The sequence below is a fragment of the Apteryx rowi genome, unplaced genomic scaffold, assembly GCF_003343035.1.
Source record: "Apteryx rowi isolate R43461 unplaced genomic scaffold, aptRow1 scaffold_15, whole genome shotgun sequence".
NCBI lineage: Eukaryota > Metazoa > Chordata > Aves > Apterygiformes > Apterygidae > Apteryx > Apteryx rowi.
Window position 1 is genome coordinate 587306 of NW_020447752.1, and position 21566 is coordinate 608871.

Below are 21566 nucleotides of genomic sequence, written 5' to 3' on the forward strand. Positions count from 1 at the left end.
CAAATGCCCAATGTCCTCCTATTGCTCCTGTAGGGAATGCTAGTATCTAAGCGATATCTTCATTTTTACCTTGAAGGATGGCAACCGGATGGCCCCTCGTAACCCAATGCCCAAGCCGATTCCTTCATATCCCAGGCCTTCTCCTTTGTTCCAGTTCTCCAAGAGACAAGATGTGATCCGATCCTTCGGCTTTGGTTTCTCCTCCAGTTCTCCTCCAGACTTCACTGGAGTGAGAGATGCCTGCAATTGGGAAAGCACACTTAGAAGAGGAAAAGCCTCCTGAGGAATACACAAACTTTGGAAAAAGCTCAGATAATTGTGGTTTGTGAAATACCGCTCCTCCACCCAGGCATCAGTTTCTCTGAAGGCAAAAGCATCTTGAGATGCACCACATGGCCATGTGCACTTGAAAAGGAGAAGGTGAAGGAGTTCTTGCTAACAAGGCCCTTCCATCTCTGAGAGGCCTTCCACCTTTGCATTTTAAGAAGCCATTTTTTCTGCCCAAGGCACTAAAACTTCTGGAAACCAAACCTGCTGGGACTCCCAGAACAGTGGCTTGGCATAGGACACCAAGGCATCCTGCACCTGTAGCCATTGTGTCATGAGGTATCAAAGCAGCTCAYGCTCTTGCTTTCTCCACCGTGTGTTGTAGAACATGCTCTCCATTTCATTCGTGTGTAGCTTGACGCAGGCCAAAGTACTTCACAAGTGAAGGAAATGAGCAGCCCCACAAACCCCTATGGCACATTTCAGGTGTCCCCAGTGCCTTGTGAGGGGACCACAGTGACCACCTACAGAACAGCCAAGAATCCAACACCCATGGTAGGAACCAAGGGAGAAAAAGGGAGAGAGGAAAAGGGAAGAAAAGGTGCGGACATGAAACCAGGACGTGACAGCCCGAGCGAACACATTCCTCCGCCCAGGCAGAAACTACATAGCGCTGAGGAGCAGCTACTGCACAGGCTCCCTGAGCTCTGGAGGGAACACCCGGAGCTGGGATACACCACCGTCTTCATGCGGCTCCCTCTGAGCTCGCAAACACTGCAGGAGCCCTTCTCGTCCGATGAACTACATGAGAAATAGAGCTACACATGTACCTCCTACAGAGCTACTCAAACATACTTTGGGCAAGTTAGCCTAAAACTGTGTTATTTGCCTTCATTTGCTAACCCACATAATTGAAAGCAACTTCAGACCTTCTAGTTAAGGAGACTTTTTTTCTTTTTAATGTAAGGCACAATATAACAGAGTCAAAATCACATATGCCCACRTGTTCACTTAGCAATCACAGTCTAAGTCCACAAAAACTGTCAGAAGACTCCCACTGCGGATAACAGAGGAAAAGCAAAATATTTAGGCAAAACACCCAAGGACTACGAGATTTGATAACTAAACCCACAGCCTCATCCCTGCTCTAAACCCCTTTTCACCTGAGCTGAGGGGCAAAGGAAGAGAAGGAACAGAAACCCGTGCAGGCCGGGAGCCGCCAGCCTCCTGGGAGGCGGCGAGTGGGGACAGGGCGACGTGGAGGCGCACGCCACGCGGCTCTTGAGCGAAGGGCATCGGAGGTAACGTTTACTCTAATCAGCCGGTGGTGGTACACGGTCTGAAAGTCGGTTCCTTTTACAGACATTAACAGAGCTAATTTGCTGAAGCTGAGTGTAATCACCGAACAGGAAGCATCAGCTCAGCTCTCCTGCTAATAAGGGACAAGACTAATGGGAATATCAAGCCGAGAATCCATGGCCAGGGATGGCTGGGTATTCCTGGCAGGCAGCTTAGCGCATCCTCCTCCRGCATTCACACTTAAGCCATCACTCAGTTCAGGAGCAGAGAGGAGTTTTCCCTGGGCTCCGACAAACAGGGGCCGTGGGATGCGCTACCTTCCCGAGCAATAAGCTCCTCTGTAGCATCCACCCACCACATTTCCCGCCTGACCCAGGACGCTGCGTTTGCCCTTGAGCTTTCCTGCTCTTTACCTGCGGCACCCTAGCAAAAGCAGCAGCCAAAAAACAGAGAGAAAAGGGAGAAACCGAGGGCTGGGAGGTGACAAGCGCGTTGTCCTCTCGTGTGCTGTTACGGTTCAGGGGCTGCCAGGAGCACTGTGCAGATAATCCCGACTGTCCTATTAAACTTGAACTTTGTAGGGCAGTAAAGGAAAAAATGCCGCAAGGCTTCGTGCTGTTGGGCTCGGGGAGGCCAGGGCGCRAGCAGCCCCGCGCAGCCCCACTTGACGAGCGGCACACCTACCGCAGGCACTGGCACACGGCGGAGCTCGCATGCTGCTGCGGGCGAGGCCGGCTCTCTCCCGCAAAATAACAGGAAGGCTGCTGCTGCAGCTGATGGTCCCAGGATAAGAGATATTAAAAGATACTATCTCTCCCCACAGATCTGCCACGCTTCTTTCCAAAGACAAAAAAAAAAAGATGTTAAACAAGCACATATGTTGCCTTATTTATTCTCCCAAACCTCTGAAAATAATATCAGTTGTTTCATTACTATTAGTAAGGAGGAATCATATGGGAAGCTCCAATTAAATCCATTAGGAGGGAGAAAATAAGGATGCGGGGTCTGTTTTGGAGGGTCATTTGCGTGTATTCCCAGCTCAAAGCCTGGCGGTGCAGGAACGCAGGGAACCGACCTCCAGTGCCAGTGGCAGCGAGGGGCCACACAGCTCACCCTCGCGCCTTCGGAAAGACACCAGCAAAGGGATGGTACAGCTGAAGTCGCACACTCATATTTCATTTTCCTTTTCAGCCACTTCCAGTTTCTGTTATTAAGGATTCCTTCGCATTGCTTTGCTGGAATAAACCAGTCGCTTTTGTTATAAGCGTAAGGAGAAGCCGGCCAATAGCAGGTATTCAGCTTTCTCAAGGCATTAAACGCACATACATCGGTACAGCAGACTAACCCATTTCTGCAGACGTCTGCTACTGGAGACACCACTGGGATCCCAGAAGTTAGAGTTTTACACAAAACTGCGGGAGTCAAACTGGAGACCGATTCTGCTTCTACTCAGAGAGGTCGCCACTGGCAYGTGTTATTCTGTCCCACCCGGGCAGAAGCAGACAGCTCAGGACTGTGAGCAGAAGCCCTGTCCTGCCACAGCAYCGTGCAGCAGCCAGACCTGGTGGGAAGGAGGGCCCGAGACCAGGGCGGCTGCCCGTGTGCAACCGGTGCACGGCCCGGCAGAGGCTTCCCGAGGCAGCGCCTGGAGCAGCAATGGTTCTGGCATTTGCTCCTGGCCAGAAAGCACAACTGTTTTCCCATGTGGCAATTTTATGCTTTCAATTAGGCTGCTCACCCCCAGTACAACCTGCGGCAAGGACTGTGGCACCRGGCTGAGACGCAGTCGGCTTCCCTTACCAACACGGGCTGCGAATTCCAGGGGAGGGAGGAACGTGCTAAATCCAACCACAGCACCGGGTATAAAACGCCGAGCAGCCACCGGAGACCTGCCTCAACTCGCTTCTGCTTCTTCACTGCGGAGTCTGGTTTAAAACCGTTTCTTGGGTACTGAGGCTGCTGCTTTTGCAGCGACTTGCTGCCTGCGTTTCCCTCGCTGCCCTGGAAGCAGGGGCCTCCGTTTCTGTCGGCACACGCTCGCTGGGAGGAGGCACAAGCCTCGAGCGTTAGTCAGGAGGAGAGGGACTGGGTTTCTCGCTGCGTGTCACGCCAGGCAGCTCCAAAACAGAGCAGATTACACTGTGTCATAAAACAGCTGTTCAGGAGCAACATTTCCCGTGTCTCTGGGAAGCCGAGGAGCTCTCCCAGGCACGGGAGTTAACACGCGACCAGCTTACAACAGCATGTGTTGAAGACACCAGCTCTGAAAACTGCTATCTGAAACAGAAAATGTATCTGCAGCTTGTTTTTTAAAACAACTGAGTGCAACAGTCATTTTGAGGTCTGCGTTAACCTTTCTGTAACGCCAGCTTTTCTTTGCAGAGTCAAATTCACCATGTATTAGATCACAGAGCTGTTCACTGGCTAAGGTACACTTTAAATTGGCTGAGAAACGATCAGGCAGTTCACGCAACGCTATTCCTTAACCAGTGCCTGGAAGTCCTCGCGCAGCTGGCCAACGCTCAGCCTTTGCGCCTGCTGCTGCCGYGCACACGCCCGGGGAAGGCGGGAGGAGGGCAGGAAAACGGAAATACCCCTGGATCTCGCCACGCAAAGTGGGGAGGCACATAATTTCAGCTTGGTGGTTTCAAACACTCATTTAGCATCTGACTTGGGCTTCTCGAAGCCAAAGTTCAACTTCCTCTTCGGCTCCAGAAGCCCTTGTGCACCAGCTCCACGAGCGCAGGGTCACCTCCCACTGCAAACCCCTTGCTGGAGCGAGCAGTGCCCCTCATCGCCAAAAAATAACCAAACGTCTCAAATTTCAGAACCTGCTGCACCGAGGGAGAAAAGGAGATGAGGGGAAGGCTTTTAGGGTCTGAAGACAGCAGCCCTCCCAAAGGCTCGAAGGCTTTCCCAAAAGGAGAGCAGCAGGGAGGATTCTCCCGGGCTCCCCTAGCTCTGCCTAGCGGAGCAGCCGTCCCTGACTTATGACTACTGCTCGCTGGAGCCCAGCTTTAACGAGAGCGCCCAGGCAGCCCCACCGGCGTGGGAAGTCTGCAGAGGCAGCGCCCTGGCTCTGCGAGGATACTCCGGAGGTCACTTAGTCCACGATCCTGCCGGGGGCAGGATCAGCTGCAGCTCTGCTGTTCCTCAGAGGCCCATTTAATGCCATTACAGCCCTTCAAAACAGTCTGAAGACCCGCAGCCAGCGGCGAGCGGAGCGGACACGCGGGCTAGCTCCGGCACGGAGGACAAATGCGCTCTGCAAGACCCTTGCAACGGGCGAGCGCCCGGGAAGCGAGCAACCAAGGCGCGAGACGCGCTTAGTCCCTCGCAGGAAAATGGACTGCCCCGGAGTGGGCTCCGAAGCTGGAGGGGACAATGAGGAAATCCAACCCAAAATGAAGGCACTACGGTGGGAACAAAGTGCTTCTTCCCCACTTAAACCAGTGGGACGATGCAACAGCAAAGCAAAGGAGGACCCGGGACCCTCCGGACAGCACCAGCAACTCCTAGGTGAGGACACGTTCAGAGGCTGCTCTGCGCAGGGCACCTCCGTTACACACGTCGTACGTAACAGTTCAATCAGCCCCAATAAACTGGCAAATTAAGTTATCTCTGTGTTAACTTAGTTTAATCTTTTAATTTACTGCAGTCACTACCCGTAGCTCCCCGTACCCAGCGCCCGCTGACAGGGCTGCGGGGCCTCTCTCCGCTGTCTAGGAAGAAGTAAATCAAATTCCCAGCCYGTGTCTGCGCTGGCGGTAACAGCAGCGCGAGGTGCCTGGATACGCAAGGGAGYGACGCCACAGAAATAAGCCAGGTTTTACCCACGGGCGCTAACCTGTTCCGAACCGGGTGCCTGCAGCGGCCGAGCATACAGCACGTATTCGTGGCCTGCTGCTTCCAGCAGGCTCCTGCCACGGCTCCCAGCACGGAGAGCAGCCCCAGGAGAGAAACTCCTGCCGAGGCCGGGCAGCTCCGAGCAGGCCAGCTTGGGAGTGCCTGCAGCCCACTCCCGGAGCGGGGCTCTGGGGAAGCGGTGATGCTGTGGGAAGGCTTYGAGACCCGCTCAGAGAAAGGACAGCTATTCCTGAGAGATAACAAATACCACCAGTTTACTCAGGTAGAGTGTGGTTACAGAGGCCTGGTGCATCCCGCTACGGCCTGTTATGCCTGTCCTGAGTCAGAAAGAGTTTTCCAGTCAACATCTGTGGGGCAGGGACAGGACTGTGCCTCCCAGGTAATTTCAGCAGCCTCAAGCAATGGGGTTCCTCACAGCAAAGCTATTTTATGGCTTTATTTTTGGTTCTATTTTAATTACTGTAACATTTGGGGGGACTTAATTCAATTTTAGAGCCCTGCTTACCCATGCCCTGGCCACAGTCAGTTCTCCCCTGCACCCACCAGCACAGAGGAAACGAAAGCCTACCTTTGCCAGACGTTCTTTCTTGTCCCACCAGTCATCAAACGCCCGAAATGCTACCACTTCAACCATCTTCCGGTTCAGGTCCCTTTTCATGATAGCCTTTAGTTCCTTCACTATGACCAGGAGGACTCCATCCACAGTAGCTTTGTGGGGATCCTCCTTCTTCGGCTCGTAACCCGGTGGTGGAACCGAGGGGTCAAACTTGGGCAGTGGTGGCCACTGCTGTCCACGACCAAGCGCTGCTCCCATTGAGAAGGGGCGGTAGGGCGGAAGATTCAAAAACTGCATCCGGCCCCCCATGAAAGGCGGATACTGGTACGTGTTTTGTCCCTGCATCATGCGGCTCAGCATCTGAGTTTGCATCTGGAAGGACATTGGCATGCCACCCCACTGGTTGCCCAGGACACTTATCATATCCACTTGCATGACTGGGAACATGCCAGGGTGGAACGGAGGAAGCGGAGGCAAGATGTGAGGCGGAGGGACCCCAGGGGGTGCGGGCAGCGGAGGCGGAGGGACGGTGACGGCGGGGTGCGTGGGCGGAGGCGGCGGCGGCAGCGGCGGAGGCATCGGGAAGCCTGGCTGCGGAGGCGGCGGAGGCGGCAGGGGAGGAAATCCCGGCGGGGGCATGGGGATCGATGGAGCCATCACGGCTGTGTTGCTGACGGAGGAGTTCACCACAATGGTTTTGGCACATTCTGCACTGGTGATGGGCGCAGGATTCATCTCGTCGTCGGAGATCTCCATGTCCTCCCCTGAAGAATGCTGACCCTGGGACAAAAGAGAGCGRGAAAGGTGAGGAGCACATTCCTTTTGCATTAAATACCATTGCGCTGGCTGCTTCAAACAAAAGCTAAGTTTAACACACGTTTTAATTGGGAGCAGAGAAAAGCGAGCGATGCTCTGAAAAGACAGGGCCCACGGAGCAGCTGGTGCCTATTGAAGCTATTCTGTGCCATGTTAGACCTCAGGAAGCAGCGAGGCAAAAGCTTTCTAAAAGAGCATCGGTACCAACTGAACAAAACCCTCTGCAGCTACGGAACAGAAGCAATTGCTGCCAGGCTCGGAGAAATACACCCAATGCAAATGTCTCTCACTGCAAGACACATTATCTCTTATTTACATCTAATACTGACAGGTGCATTACACCATGGGTTTTTATTCTTTAGTTTTCACCATGCACAAAGAAAGAATTCCCTTCTTTTTTAAATTATAATCCCTGGCTCATTTGCTGTCAACATTTAACCTCTATTTGTGGGAAGACACAATACTTTCACAGTAATGGCTGCCGCTACTAAAACTTGTCTCGACTAGGCCAAAGCAATTCACACTGGAAAAAAAGACTCCTGAATCTGCTTAAATTGCTTTTATTCTTCACAGATTTTCCCTCTCATAAATGCTGGGATTCAAAGACACAGCACATGCCAAGCTTCTAAGCAAAATGAGTACTTTACTAGCCATGAAAAATGCAACTATAGGGTTACATAAAATGCAAAACGGATGTCCTACCTCCAGTGTCAAAGAGATGGAAACTGGATTAAAACGGAAGGTGTCTGCTTGCTCAGAAGCCTCAAAGCTGCCTGATTAGGCTTAGTACAACACGATGGCCTTATCAGCTAGCTCCATCCCCGATATACATCGAACGACCACAGCTGCACGTTATACTACGTATGGGCACATCAGGCCTGACGACCTCCCCGGCACAGAGAAAGCCCATGTATGGCTGTCAYGTCCCTCAGGTGTTGTTAGAAGAAAACTTCCTTCTTCCAGCTAAAGATGGCAAAACCCACCACCCCTGTGACAGCAGAAGGCCTCCTGGCTGTTTGCAGGACTGAGAAGCAGAAGCACTCATCACAGCCTCCCTCCTGGGCGCACCACGAGCATGACTGGCCTCCATCCTTCAAATGACTTACAGAGGGCTTCCTTCCTCACCACAGCTTTGCACGAAAAGGCCGGGCAAACAGCTTGCACGTTGCCACCAGCGGATCTCAATGCAGAGCATCTCGCCTCCACTGGCACAGGGAAAGCAGAGGACAGCAGTGGTGGCCCCRCTTCCACCGGAGCGCTCCTGCTTGCTCTGCATACCACCATCCCTGGCCCAGCCGAGGAAATAAGAGATCGTAATCAAGTGGTCTTTTTAAGTGCCTGTCGGTGTCTCAATCCTGGCAATAACTTTGGAACCTGCTGGCTGATTTCAACCAAATTTGACCGAAGAGCTCAAAGATGTTTAGTTTTTCCCTGTTTCGGGCCAGCAGATGCCTCTTCTACCTGCTCTCCTACTAGTCCTGATCTGAAAGAAAAGGGCAATAAAGCTCAGCCTTTACCAGCCACTGGAGAACCTGCCCAGGCGAAGCAGGCTCGGCTGGCAGTTCTCTTCCCGAAGCTGCTGTGATTCGATTTTTAACCCGGCAATTTTGCACAGGGGTAAGGGAGGGAAGCAGGAGCAGCCGAGCTGACGGCAACGCTGTGAACTGCAGCTGCACGAAGCTGAGCAACCACAATTAGCCAGATCAAACCAAATGCTTCACATTTTATCAAAGGTCATCTCTGCTACAGCAGCCGCCGCCAGAGAGCAGGCTGAGCGCAACGCCGGCAACGGCGGCTCTGCAAACCCTCCCGGCCTGGCACCTCCCTCGTCCGGGCTTCCCTGCCTTCCCTGCTGCAGCCTGAGCCCTCCGGCTCGCGCGGCGCCCACTGCACCTGAGTTTTTTCAGAGCTGCATTTTATCCTTCCCTCCRTGGACTCTCCACCACTCGCTGTCTAGGGTTTCCGGTGGGTCTCTGACCCTGCGCCCTTTCCCCGGCCGCAGCACGCACCAAGGTGCCRGGGAAGGAAGGGAAATTCTGCAGCTCCAGCGCGAGGGGCAAAGGAAGAGCAGACAGGGAGACTGGGGCAGGGGTAAGGAAGTTTGCTGCGAAACGGACCCCGTTTTCAGTAGGTGAACACAAGAGACGCTGGTAAAAGCACCCACTCCAGCTGCGAGAGCTGGATGAGGCTAAACGTYGGTGCTGGACAGGAGGCCAGGAGCATTCAGGCTACTGATCAAAGACACAACTGGCTTCRTGTTCTGCAGTCGCATCATCCTGATGAGGCCTGGAGGAAAGGCACCCCGTGAAGCCCAGGGGGGCACCAGCACCAGGAGTGACGGGGGACTCTCGTGTCCCCAGCCGGACACCCCCCGAACCCCGGGCCCTCYTGCAGGATCCCGTGGCCCACCCTGGTCTGAGCCACCACTGAGGACTGGTCTCTGCCAAGCCTGCGACACCAGCCCCAAGGACCCTGTCCGTGCCAACTTGTCCTCCCTTGCCGGAGCATCAGCAGCCCAGAGCAACCTAGTTGAGCCAGTCCAGGCTCTGGAGACGTGCGTGAGTCTGCCCAGAGCCCAGAGCCCGCTCCCGGTCAGGCCAGCCCTCAGATGGTCCCTTTAGTCACAGCTTCAGTACCAGCAATCCTGCCTCATGAACGAGGTCGTTTTTCCCTCTTCAAGGAAAGGTCAGGTAGGAAAAGCCATTCCTGAAATTATGGAGAGCTGGCAGGACTAGCCAGACTCCATGTTCTAGTGCCCAGGAGCTTTCTTCATTCATGGAGGCATTTATTCTTACTGAAATGAGAACTGCTAAAGCAACACCTAGCATTTCTGGAACACTAAAGATGGGCTTTTAGATGCTTCTGGTGCTCAGCTGGGTCTGCAGGAAGCAACAACAGATGCCCCGCTTCCTAGATCGTCAGGGCTGACGCCTCACCTGCCCTTGCACACCAAACACAATCTGTGCTCCAATTTCATCCCGAGCAAGGTGGAAAGGGAGAGAGAAAGAGTTTAAGCTGTAGGGAGAAACACGCAGAAAAGGCAGAAGAAAAAAGAATACACAAGGTTAGGAAAGAGGTCACACCAAAAGAAAAACATCTAGAAGGAGAAGTCTTTAAAGGAAGTTAAAAGAGATGAGTATTTGAAGAGGATGAGCAGCTACAGAAAAGTTATATCCAAGGGGGAAAAACATAGGCACCAACTGAGTGAGAGAGATCAAGCTGCAAAAGCAAAAACCAAGGGGAGACAGAAATATCTTTTGTTATACGAATTCCTTTTCATTCACCTTTCTGAATGTGGACTGACTGTGGTTGCTAGCAAGTATGTCTCAGGGTAGAGCCAAAAAGTAGCTATACTACCTTCCCAAAGAAGCTGCCTTTCCGCTGGCTTCCCTACTTGTTTTTACAAAAAAAAAAAAGGAAAAAGAAAAGAAAGGGAGCTGATACCCAGCATACGTACTGCAGTGAGGATGTCGTCTCCATCACTGTCAAAACCCTGTGTCAGTGAGCCCTGGAGATCACCTGCACACTTGTGAGGGCAGCTGGTACAAAGCCTTCAGAAAGCYTCCCTTCAGCCCACTGAGAGAAAAGCCATTTGCAACTAAATTAATTTGTGCTGCCATCTTCACTTTGCATTAATTAAATTAAGAGTTAGCAAAACAGGTATTTAATTATGTGCATGACACATTTTCCAAAGGTGTTTTAACGACGCAAATTTGTCGGGAGAGACTCACGTCAGCGTAACTAGTCATAAACGGCCTCCGTCGCTGTTYGTCCAAAGTGCTAACCGCCGTATCTCCCACTGGTGCATTTTATTTTAGCACAGGCAGAGCCTCCGGAGTCAAGCAAAGGGAACGCCCCGAGGTCTCATTCCCGATCAGCCCGGACAGCGGCAGGGCAGGAAGCTACTGAACGTGGGGTGCTGCTCTTATCTCAGAGCAATACCCAGCATTTAGCAAGCGCTACGATATTTTGTTTGGCACCAAGTCAGCTATATTGGGGGTAGGCACCCTGCCTCACCGAACGCAGCGACTGCTCTGCCATCTCCTCGCTGAGCCCTGGCGCACCACAGCAGCGACACGTGGGCTCAGCGGCGTTCAGCACCCGGTGCAGGGTCCGTGGCGCTAGCGAAGGGAAGCACTGCACGCTTGCGAGGAGCGGCAGCCTTCCAGCCCCCTGCAACCGCACGCACGGAAAACAAGCGGCAACGGAAAAGGAAGAGCAGGAACCGGTTAACTTTCTCCTGCAGCAATGTGCTTTGGAAATAAATTGTTCTGTTAAGTTTCACTTTGTGGTAAGATCTCAGGAAAAAGACGAAATTTAAACAACTACTTTAAGGATTTTGTAAGCATGGAGGTGAATGCATAATATAATCAAATGATATTATATTTGTCAATCCTAATACTCTTTTGTGAGATATTTAAGTAATCATCTGTCTTTACCAGCACTCACTGGCGAATGGCACCAGTGGGAGCAAAAATCACTCCTTAAACCCTAAAAATTCGAAAGCTCCACATTTACATACTACCAATTTCTGCCATTCCAAAAGTTAAGAGGAAGCTTTTCAGCAAAGCTAGAACTAAAATCAGAATTGCTTCTGGGAGAAAAAATTATCATTAACCCCACAGACTGCTAAACTGTCGCCACTTGGTTTGGGATTAAGGGTCTAAAAAATTCATAAGTGAGCAAGTCTCATCCATATTTACAAAAAGTGGGGAAGAAAAACCCTCCCCAGGTGAGGGAAGAGAGGCAGAGAGAAGGCAACGGAGTGACTGACATCGCCCAGAGAGTCACCAACGGGGCAAGACCAGGCTCCAGCCTCTCCGATTCCTCCAGCTAGCGCTGCCTCCTCTGCCGTGCTCGCGCTGCCCGCGCTTCGCCTTCAGCAAGGGAACCAGCCCCGGCTCGATACGCTGTGCGCTGGGCATGACAGCRGCACGTGCTGCCTAACGCACCCCTCTCTCCCTCGACTGCTTCTGCAGAAAAGGTTCAAGAGAAACAGATGTTTCCAACCTGCCGCTCGCGTTTCTCACGCTTACGTCTCTCACACTGCCGCCCAGAACGAGCAGGCAACGTGAGGACGCAGGGCGGCCACCCACGACGCTTCCTCCACGGCACGATGTCAGTGGGAAACTCCTTTAAAACAAAAAAACGCAGATCTATTCCAGTTTGGCCCGGCGAATGCTACCGTTCACACTGCTAACACAGTGAAATACGTTTTGCCGCGCAAGGCAATCCCACCTCGCGGCGCTGGGCACCGGCACGACCGACTCGCTGCCATATTCATCATGAATATTTTTACTTTGCTCAGTGTGCCGCCGCTAGCGCCTGCGGCAGCTCCCACAGCGTGGTCGCTGCCTCCTGCCCGGACACGCGGGCGCCTCGGTTGCATCTTTGCTCTGCTGCTTACCGTCACGGGAGCTTTAAATCGCCAGCTCTTTGGGACAAGGAGAGTTTTCAGGTGCATTTGTGCTACCATAACACCCAGTTCAGGAACAGGCAAATTAGAAGATTGACACATTCTGGATCAGTGATTATAAATATCTTCAGCAACTGCCTTATTTTTATATAGCTATATATTTGTACAGCACTTCTCAAATGCAACTCTCAGGCAAAGGTTGCAAGTGAAGTAGAGCCAAACACAACAGACTGACCAAGGCGATGGACTCACCCCCTCGTCCCGTTTAAAATGGGCACCAAGAAGACAAGCTGCCAGTGGAGCAGGGATTTTGTGGAGGAGGCAGGAAATCACTTGGGTGTTTTGATTTCTTTATTGCTGCTGGCAAAAGTATCTCTCCCTACTTGACAAAGAGAATTCAAGCTCTAAGTGATGACAATATCCTACCTGACAAACACCCTGCCTTGGCTCGGCTTGTGTTTTGCTCTGGTGCTTATCCGCAGCACTTCTTTGGCACAGAGCATCCTCCCCCACCCCTGCAGGGCTGTGCAACGGGTGAAGCAAGTGACAGCAATAATCAAGGGCTCGTGGTAAACAACCAGCATCTGCCCGGATGAGAGGGAGGGGAGAAAAACACCCCCTTTTTTTTTTTCCTTCTCTTGCCCAGAGGTAACTCAGCTGATACCTCAAACCCCGAAAGGATAGAGGGAAGATTCCCCAGAAGTGCGGGCCGGTCCCTGGGCACGGGGGCGAAGCAAGGCCACCGCAGTGCTTGTTTGTGCCTCGCAATGTGCCGGTCCCCAGGGCCGGTCCATAATTAGACCCTCCTGCACACGGGAGACGCCGCGAGAAGGGGCTGGAAGCCGTGCCGGGAAGCGGCTCTCCTGGCCTCGGCGCCCAGCGGGAAGGCTCCCGGTGGGGAAGCACGTGCCTGTGCAGTGCCGCGCCAGCAGCCTCCCGCAGGCTAGCTCGGCTAGCTCGAGCACCCGAGACGGCTCTCGACACTTGGTGGCACCTTCGCACACCCCAGAGATGACCCGCCGCCTGCTCCCCGCAGCACAGCGAAATAGCACCATGGTCTCCCCAGAAAGGGACGGAGCAGTAGCTTAAATCCGTCTTTCCTAAAGCATGGCCCCAGGACAACTGAGAGGACACAGGGCATGCAACAGTGGTCTGCAAAGAAATGAAAAACAGGGGAAAATAAGTGCAACAAGTGAACATGAGAGGTTCAGGCTAACTTTTACTTGACTGTAAACAGAAGCCCCAGTGGCTACAAGTATGGATTTTTCTTTCCAAAAGGTGAGAGGGACCCTGGAGTAAAAAACATCCCCTTAGCCAGCTTCTAGGCGTCTCTCTGAAGCTAGGACTGTCTTTGGTTTAGCAACAGATGTAGGGAGGGACAAATCTGCATGAAGCAAAGGGGACCGAGATGGAAAGCAAGCCCAGCGCAATTAGTGGTCTGAGGTAATTAGGTCTTCACTGATCTAGAAACAGGGAGACTTGAGAACTGCAGTCCCAAAGGGAGAAGACTCAAGCAGCCTCCAGCACTTTCAGAATTRCTTTCTCTTGACAAGGGAGCACCGTACTTTAGTTTCAGCAGCACTTTCAGGAGGTACGAGCTTCCTAGGGTGGCAATTCCCAGAGCCATAAATTAACCCTGCGGGAAAGCGATGCCAGATTTGCCTTAACAGGAGGCTTGAAGAGTTGAGACGAATTGGCAAAGGGGACAACAACTTACTGAGAGGCCTGCTCTGCTTCTTAGCAAGTGCAGCGGCCTCCAGAAAGAGTGATGGTTTCATTCAGGTGTGTCCTCCTTCAGAAGGGGAAAGGAAGCTCCGAGCTGCAGGCTTCGTGCTATGTCATGTGGCAAAGCTGCTCCAGTTGACAAGATCGCCAAAGAGGGGATATCTGGAGAAGCCAAATACTTCCCCTGAGTTTCCAGCACGTACAAGAGTCTCCCAAGCATCCACGGGGTCAGCTCTAAGAAAAGCAAGAGAGGGCGAACACCCTCCTTCAGGCTCCACGCTCATGAACATCTGAGATGCAACCACCGGACCCCGCGAGGGCAGATCTGGGCTGAGTCAAACGTGACCATCCAACCAGTCAGAGCGTGGAAGACGGTGACTGTAGGAGATGGGGCTCAGCCGGCCCCCAGCACAGAGCCAGCCTGGAGGCAGGCGGCAGGGACAGAGCCTGCCAGCCACTCGCCCCTTCAGCCGTACGGGAACAAACCTGAGCCGGCAGAGCAAACGTGTGCCACGCCAGCGGCTGTGACAGGCAGCCACAGCGCTTTTCATCGTGTATGAAACACCCTAAAATTGGATTTACCATCGCATGGAACCATGGTCTTTTCCATTGAGTCTTAAGTAGGGAGTTAAAAAAAACCCAGAAGTTTCTTCATGGGGAGAAGTAGGGAAGAGGAAGGAGGGAAGAAGAGGGAGGTGTTAACACTGGGGAGCCATGAAACAGGGCTGTACATGGCAATGGTTGTTCTGGTTTCCCTATTTTGGGGGGGGGAGGGACAGCTGAAGAGCTATTTGCAATCTAACTTCAAAGGCTTTAGTGGGCTGGGAAGCTAAGTCATGCATAAAAGGATGGGAGAGYGGCAAGAAAACACCCCCTACGGATAAATTAGTCAGGGAACGTTCTCTGCTTCTCCTAACAATTTTTATAAAACCAGCCTGTCTTTACCCAGGTAAAGCCCTTTTCAGACACCAGGTTCAGGGATTGATTCAGAGTCCTGGGAACAAACCAAACAAATCCAGACAGAGGAACTAAACAGTCTCTCTAAAAAAAGAAAGAAGAAAGCAAGCAGGCAATGGGCTTCGCTTTGCCATTTTCTGCCATCTCAGCTATTATGAGCAGATTTGAGTCTAGGGCTTGTCCACACACAAAAGATCAGGAATCTGAAACAGCATCTCTCTAAAGCAGCAAAACAACCCCAAGAAATTTGGGAGAAATTGCACAAGACACGGAGAACTCGGTTCCCAGGCGATTCTGCAAGGCTCTGCCCCGTGTTCTGCACAGCGGCGTGCAGAAAGGCACCAACATTTCTAGAAAACAGAAGGTACTTTACAATCAGCGATAAAGAAGGGAATTGGCTACATCAGATCAGGGTCCACCTACAAGTAAGAAAGAAAAAGGGCGCAATAACTCCGAGTTCGCAGAGTGCACGGACACCTTATAGCTTAGTGCCAGGCAGGAGCTCAGGTGCCATCCCCTGCGCTTACTCTCTTAAACCTTAGGTCAAACGGAGCCATGAATTCAGATTTTGCTACCAAGAGAGTGATAAGAAAGTAGATAAACTTGAAAACCAGTCTAGTTTCCCAGCTGATAACAGCCTATTGAAGAATAGGTTGTATACCTACTGTATTTAAACAAGTTCTAATCAGCGCATCTAGGCCAATTTGATATTTTTCCCCCTTTTACACACTGCTGCTATACCCCAGAGTATCTGAAATCATGTGGCTATTACCATTATGGCAGCATTTTCAGTGCCCCATTTGGTACTCTGCATTTCCAGTGTCAGCAGCAACAGCGGTTTAATTTATAAGACCTGCGTGCTCGTAACAAAGCCTGCACAACGGGGAGCTTCCTCAGCAGCAAGATCAGAAACCAAGGAATCGGAAAGGTCTTGAAGGACAACAACTGGCACATGAAAAAACGGAGCRCTTTTGTTAATCACCCATCAATATCATCCTTTAATGCTCTTCTGCTCGCAGCAGTCGGCTCTCGGAGCAAGGTGCAAAGACTGTCCTGAGGCTGCTTCCGCCCTCCCTCTTGAGAGGGTTCGAACGACGAGCCTGGCTCCTCTCTCCCCTCTCCGAGGGCCGGAGCCACTCTTAGCCCAAATTTCTAGGGTGCAGCCCTGGTTTGTTCGTGCGGTTGCCAAACAAGAGGCCCAAATGCTTCTGGCCCCTGTGAGAAAACCGTGGCACCTGTGAGCCACAGCTGATGCAGGTAGCCCAGACCAGTCCTCTCCAAACAAGTCCCACTTTTATTCTCCAAAAGGTGTGGAGCGAGCAGGGTGCACATCAACTGAGGCATGTAATATACTCATTAAAGCATTAAATATCCTCCTCATTCTAACACAAAGCCTAAAGCAATACACAGCCAAAAATACCTTCAAGTTCTCCCTCTCCAAAACCTGCCCAGGGAGGGAAAGCTCTGTCACAGCAGGCAGCTTCTTCCCCATCCCACTGCTCTCGGGTGAGGGAAACGTAACCCTTGTGGTTGGCAACTGCTGACGCATTAACAAAAATAATCCGTGCTCAGAACACAGACTTTTCATGGACTTCCAGAAGATATCAAACTTCTTCAATTAAGCTACTCTCACTGTATGCGAAATACATTGTGCAACCGCAACTGTTGTAAATTACCGGGGTGGAAATACCCCACCGCTGGGCGGCATTTCCACGGCCATTTGCTCAGGCATAAAACATTCAAAAAAAAAAAAAAAAAGGCGCAGAGGCAAACCATGCTGATTTCCCCATTTGTCCTCTAATTATCAAGCAGGAGGCCGACAACAAATGCAAGGAAACACTGTCCGTACTTCACATTTATTCCAGAAATAAATTCCAGAATTCAGTTGGGCACCTTGTTGCCGCAGGATATTGCAAAAACTCAGAAGTACAGATGGGTTTAAAAACAGATCAGACACGTTAGTGGAGGGCCAGTCCACAAGCACGGCAGAACGCCGTGGCCCAGGAAGCCGTTCTGCAGCCAAGTCCTACCGCACCGGTCCGGAGGAGCTGGAGAGCCCTGGGAGAACCACTGAACACCTGCCCTGCCACTGATGGGGCTTTTGCACGGCATTCAAGGCAGCACCATGAGATAGGCTCACCTCATACAGAAGCTTTTTTGGTAAACTAGAAGAAATAACCCCCTAACAACAGCCAAAGGAAAGCAAAGACAGGCCTTCTCCTTGCTCGCTCGTGAGATGGTCCAAAGTCTCCTTCTGTTCTCACCAAGGGGAAAGGCCGGGTGCAGGCAGGCAGCGCTGGGCCGCAGTAYGGACAAGGCCAGGCGAGCGGGCGCTGCTCCCAGCCAGGCTCACCTCCTCCCCGCACCTTCTGGCTCCGACTCTCAGGCCTCTGGGTTGGTGATACTTTCTAGCTTCCTTAATACTTAAAGAGCTTTGCTAAAATGATTCAAACGCCTGGAGAGCCCTGCAGAAGCATGCGGTGGTACAGCAGCAACGTGTCCCTCCAGCCCACCCTTCCTGACGCCAGGCTGCATAGCGGGACCCTCGTCTCACCCAAACAGAAACCTCCCTTTCAACAACGTTGGCATTCTCTCCCACGTATGTTTTCAATGCACGTATACAGACCACTTTCCGAGTCACATGGCTTTTATTTTCTTAAATAGCTTTCCTGTTAGATCGGTTCAGTAGTTTGAAGCTACAGATGAACTCCTGGAAAGGCAGGTTACTCACTTAAAGAGCTACACAAGACAGTTGCGAGAAAGGCCACCGAAGCGACTGAACGGCTCTTTGCTCACGTACGACGTCCCCCGCTCTTTGCTTCAGCAGACCAGCTGGAAGGGGCGAGCACCTTTTGTGAGCAGTTGTGCAGCTTTCCTTCAAGAACAGCTGGTTCTGTGGTTTTCAAGGAAAAGCTTTTTACTTGAGACAGTTTATCATCAGCTCCTTTCGAAGCACCACAGCGGCTCCGCAGCAGCAGGACTGCACAGCCCTCCGTAACAACACGTACCATAATCAATAGGCCTCACTTACCGGGGACAATATTAAGGCTGAGCCTCACTTAAACACAGTCACACTGTACCACAGTGTTGATGCCACAACTTAAAAAAACCTTATGAATTAAAAGGGTAGAAAGACTACACAGAAAACTGGGTCACAACAAGGACGCAGCTTAGGTAAACCAAGTTGTAACAAGGATGAATCTAGCCCAATATCCATTTACAATCAAATCTTGTCCTAGCAAAATCTCCATCCCAATTCACAAGTGCAGAGACTATTAAAAACTGCTCTTTTGAGTGGTGTGGGTTGGTTTGCTTGTTTTCCATGGCACGATACTGTCTAATGCTCACATTTTCTTCCGTTGGACACTGAAAGCAGATCTCCACAAACTCTCTCAGAGCAGAGAGAGGCACGTGGGGAGGCTGCACCTACTGCGCAGTGGATGACCCTGAAAACCCAGCGCACACCCACCTGCAAGCGGCCCCTCGCGCTCCCCTGGCCTGCCTCTCCCCGCTGCATGGCGAAACGCGGCCTGCTGAGCTGGCGGCGGTGGCTCCCCGGGATGCCCGAAGGGCCCTGGACCCAGAGCAGCCAAGCTGAAATGCGCTTTCCCACGGCAGCTCCGCACCACTGCCCTCCTTTGGTAGCACACCCCAGTGCTGGGCCAAGACAGGGTCATGCAGCAAGACTGCCGAAAGCTGAGAAGCGCGAGCAAGCGACTGAGCAGCGATCAGGGCTTGTTTCTGGCTGCCCTGCAGCGGGGCCGGGTGCAGAGCTGCGATATCCCAGACCTGCCAAAAGCAGCTCCCAGGGGAATTTCAGAGCAACCACGGGGCTAGGTCCCATCCCGCAGCGGCGCTCTGCCGGGGCCAGCGGCCTCCTGCCCCAAAGCCAGGCCGCCCTCCTGCCTGCTTGTCGCTGACTCGCATCTGCCTCAGGTTCGCAAAACTGGCTGCTGTCACCATTCTCCTAATGTAACGTGGGAGACGGATCCCACCTGACACGGCATTAACAAGCAAACAAATCCATTCAGAGATTCCCCTGCCGAAACGCACTCTTTTGCACACATCTCCATGGCTTGCATTCGACTGGTAGATTGCCCTGTTTCATGGAAATTTGAATAATTTTGTGCAGTGCTAAGGATTTTCATATTCAAGTCATTTTTTCCCTGAACAATAGTAAAAGGCTTGTAGCACCGTGATGACAGTTGCTCCCATTTATTTGCATCCTTCATACGCAGCTTCTCCATTACCTGCATGGGGAACTCTCGGCYGCATCTGCTGACCAAAACGCCACATTCGGCAACCACTCAGCAACACGGACCGGGCTGCAAAACTGCCCCGTTGCGGGCCAGCACTGAAGCTGCTCTGTGCACTCTCAGTTCAGGCCTCTGCTGAATATCGCTGGCATCACCCAGAATAAAACTTTGTGGCTGGGACACACAAACCAGGCACCCGCAGTAACAAGCCCCTTTAAGAGAAGTGAAAAAGCCACTTCAGAAATCCCTGCGTGGACTCCGAAGGGAACACTGTCCCGAGGCCTTCAACACACGTCCATCCCGCGCAGCCTGGAGAGGACACCTCACTTGGACCTAAGCGCAAAACTACACACTGCTCACCATGAAGCACAGTTCCTTCGGGAAAAGCCTTAATATAAGAAAGTGACTCATTTCCACATCACCTCTGAAAGCAGCAGACATCCGACTGCTTGACCAGGCCAGCAAAGGGCTGTTTCAAGCCACTTCCTTCACACCACCCGACCGGCACCATCCTAACCCTCCTCGCCCCGGGGCCCAGCTCTTCATTGCACTCCTTGGGGCAGGGAATTTGGGCAGCGGTGAGCGCGGACACCCCCTTGCAGGCATGAGCATGCACACAAGGGAGGCAGGAGGGGAAGGACTACTCCTCTTCCTCCCCACCGTTCCCAGGCCCTTTCTCTCACTCTCTGACTTGCTGCCTGATATGGGTAGAGATATTGGGCAAAATGGAGGTGAGACGGTCAAAGGTGTGTGATAAATTACACTTAGTACGTGGTTATCAACTCCACATAAATACACCCTCTACAGAACGAACGTGTCCGAGCAGCAGTAAATCCAAATCCCTCTAACGAGCGCCTACGTCAAAACAGCAGAGCCCCAAGGAGTGGAAATCGGAGGTTTCACTACAGCTGCTTGATCCTTCTGCAACGAAACCTCCAAACCAGGCGAAACGCTGCCAGCTCCCTTTCGCGCAGCAGTTTCGTTTCCCGGGGCTCGCAGTGTCCTCTATGCGCGGCGCGATTGCCGAGGCCCCGGCCGCAAACGACTTCCTCCGCCGCCCCGCTCCTGCGGCGACGCTCCTGCAGCGCCCGGAGGAGGGAGCCTGCTCCAGYGCGGGGGAAGTCAGAAACCCCGGGTTGCCATCTCACTGTTTTTTTAGTACTTCTTGAGCTCTTCAGRCCTGTCTGCACTGCTGGAAACTTTTGCAAGCAGCCACTGGCTTTAGTTCAGCACTTAGCAGACCAACAGCGTTTAAAGAAAAGCCTGTATTTTTAAACCCCCCCCCTTTTTTTTTTATTTCAAAGATCTTGTTTTTAGGAGCTGAAAAATTTGAGAGAGAACTTTCTCTCAGGGTGAACGGGCATTTCCAAAAGCAAGCACTGCAGTTTCATAATACAACCTGAACCAGCAGCAACGAGTCCGGGTCAAAGGAGCCCTCGTGGGCAGGTAGGTGACGCACAGAGCTAACGAACTTGCTGGTTTCGCTTTGAGTTTTGCCTGGCCTTCCCGAGGCACAAACGAGCACCCCAAACCGAACGTTAAATGTAACGCAAGGGGGGCGCAAAGCCCTGGGACTGCGAATCGATGCGTATGCAAAGACTGTTCGACTGATGAACCGAGTCTATTTAGAGGACTCCAGGAAAGGCAGCAGCCGACAGCAATTTGAATAAGCGCTTCTCTGTTCACTGCTCCGTGTCTCGCGCAYGCAGCACAGAGCACAGCGGCTGCTCCGTTTTCTTCAAAATCAAACCCAGAAATTAGTGCTCTTCTGGCGGCTGCCAGCACAATATGTTAATAGAATTATTTTCTCAATATTTCTGCTGATTACCTAATACACTGGCACATTTTCTCGGTGTCACTGCGTGTTGCAACACACACTGCTGTACAGTAACTCGCCTGCATTCCCTTGGTCACTTTGCACAACCATCAAATGCAAAGTGCAGCTAGAACGATAAGGCATAGGAAAAACTGAAGAAAAACACGTCACTTGAACGTGAGGCTTCACAGCCTGCATTTATGACATCTGAACATTCGTCATCACCGTCGTTGAAGTCTGTGTTGAAAAGAATAGGAAGAACTCCACAACCAGCAAGAGCAGAGATGCCAAAAGCTCTCCAAGTGCAAACGGTCTGCAGAGCTCAGACTTGCAAAGCTTATTCCTCCATAAACTATATGTTATAGTTAAACACTGCAATTTGGACCTAAGCTTTCAGAGCGCCAGAACATCTACAGGTTTCACAAATACAAAAGTAGTACTGTTCCTACTTACTAACAAGCCATTTAGTTATATATATATCCAGTCCAGCAGGAGCTGAAAATGTGCAAAGTCAGCGATGGTAAAACAAAGAGAGAACCGAACCGGTGGCAAGAGTATAATCAGCAACAGTGATTTATAAAAAGGAATGGC

The 21566-nt window shown here is 52.0% G+C and overlaps 1 protein-coding gene across 1 annotated transcript in view; it reads right to left on the reverse strand.

The window, feature by feature from the left end:
* Window positions 1-21566, reverse strand: part of SETD1B (SET domain containing 1B) — a 54446-nt gene that overhangs the window by 17530 nt on the left and 15350 nt on the right. Inside the window, exons 7-8 of the mRNA XM_026058901.1 lie at window positions 6002-6769; window positions 70-240 (exon numbers count right to left, since the gene is read on the reverse strand). Of these exons, the coding sequence (XP_025914686.1) occupies window positions 70-240; window positions 6002-6769 (939 nt within the window). The remainder of the gene's footprint in view (window positions 1-69; window positions 241-6001; window positions 6770-21566) is intronic.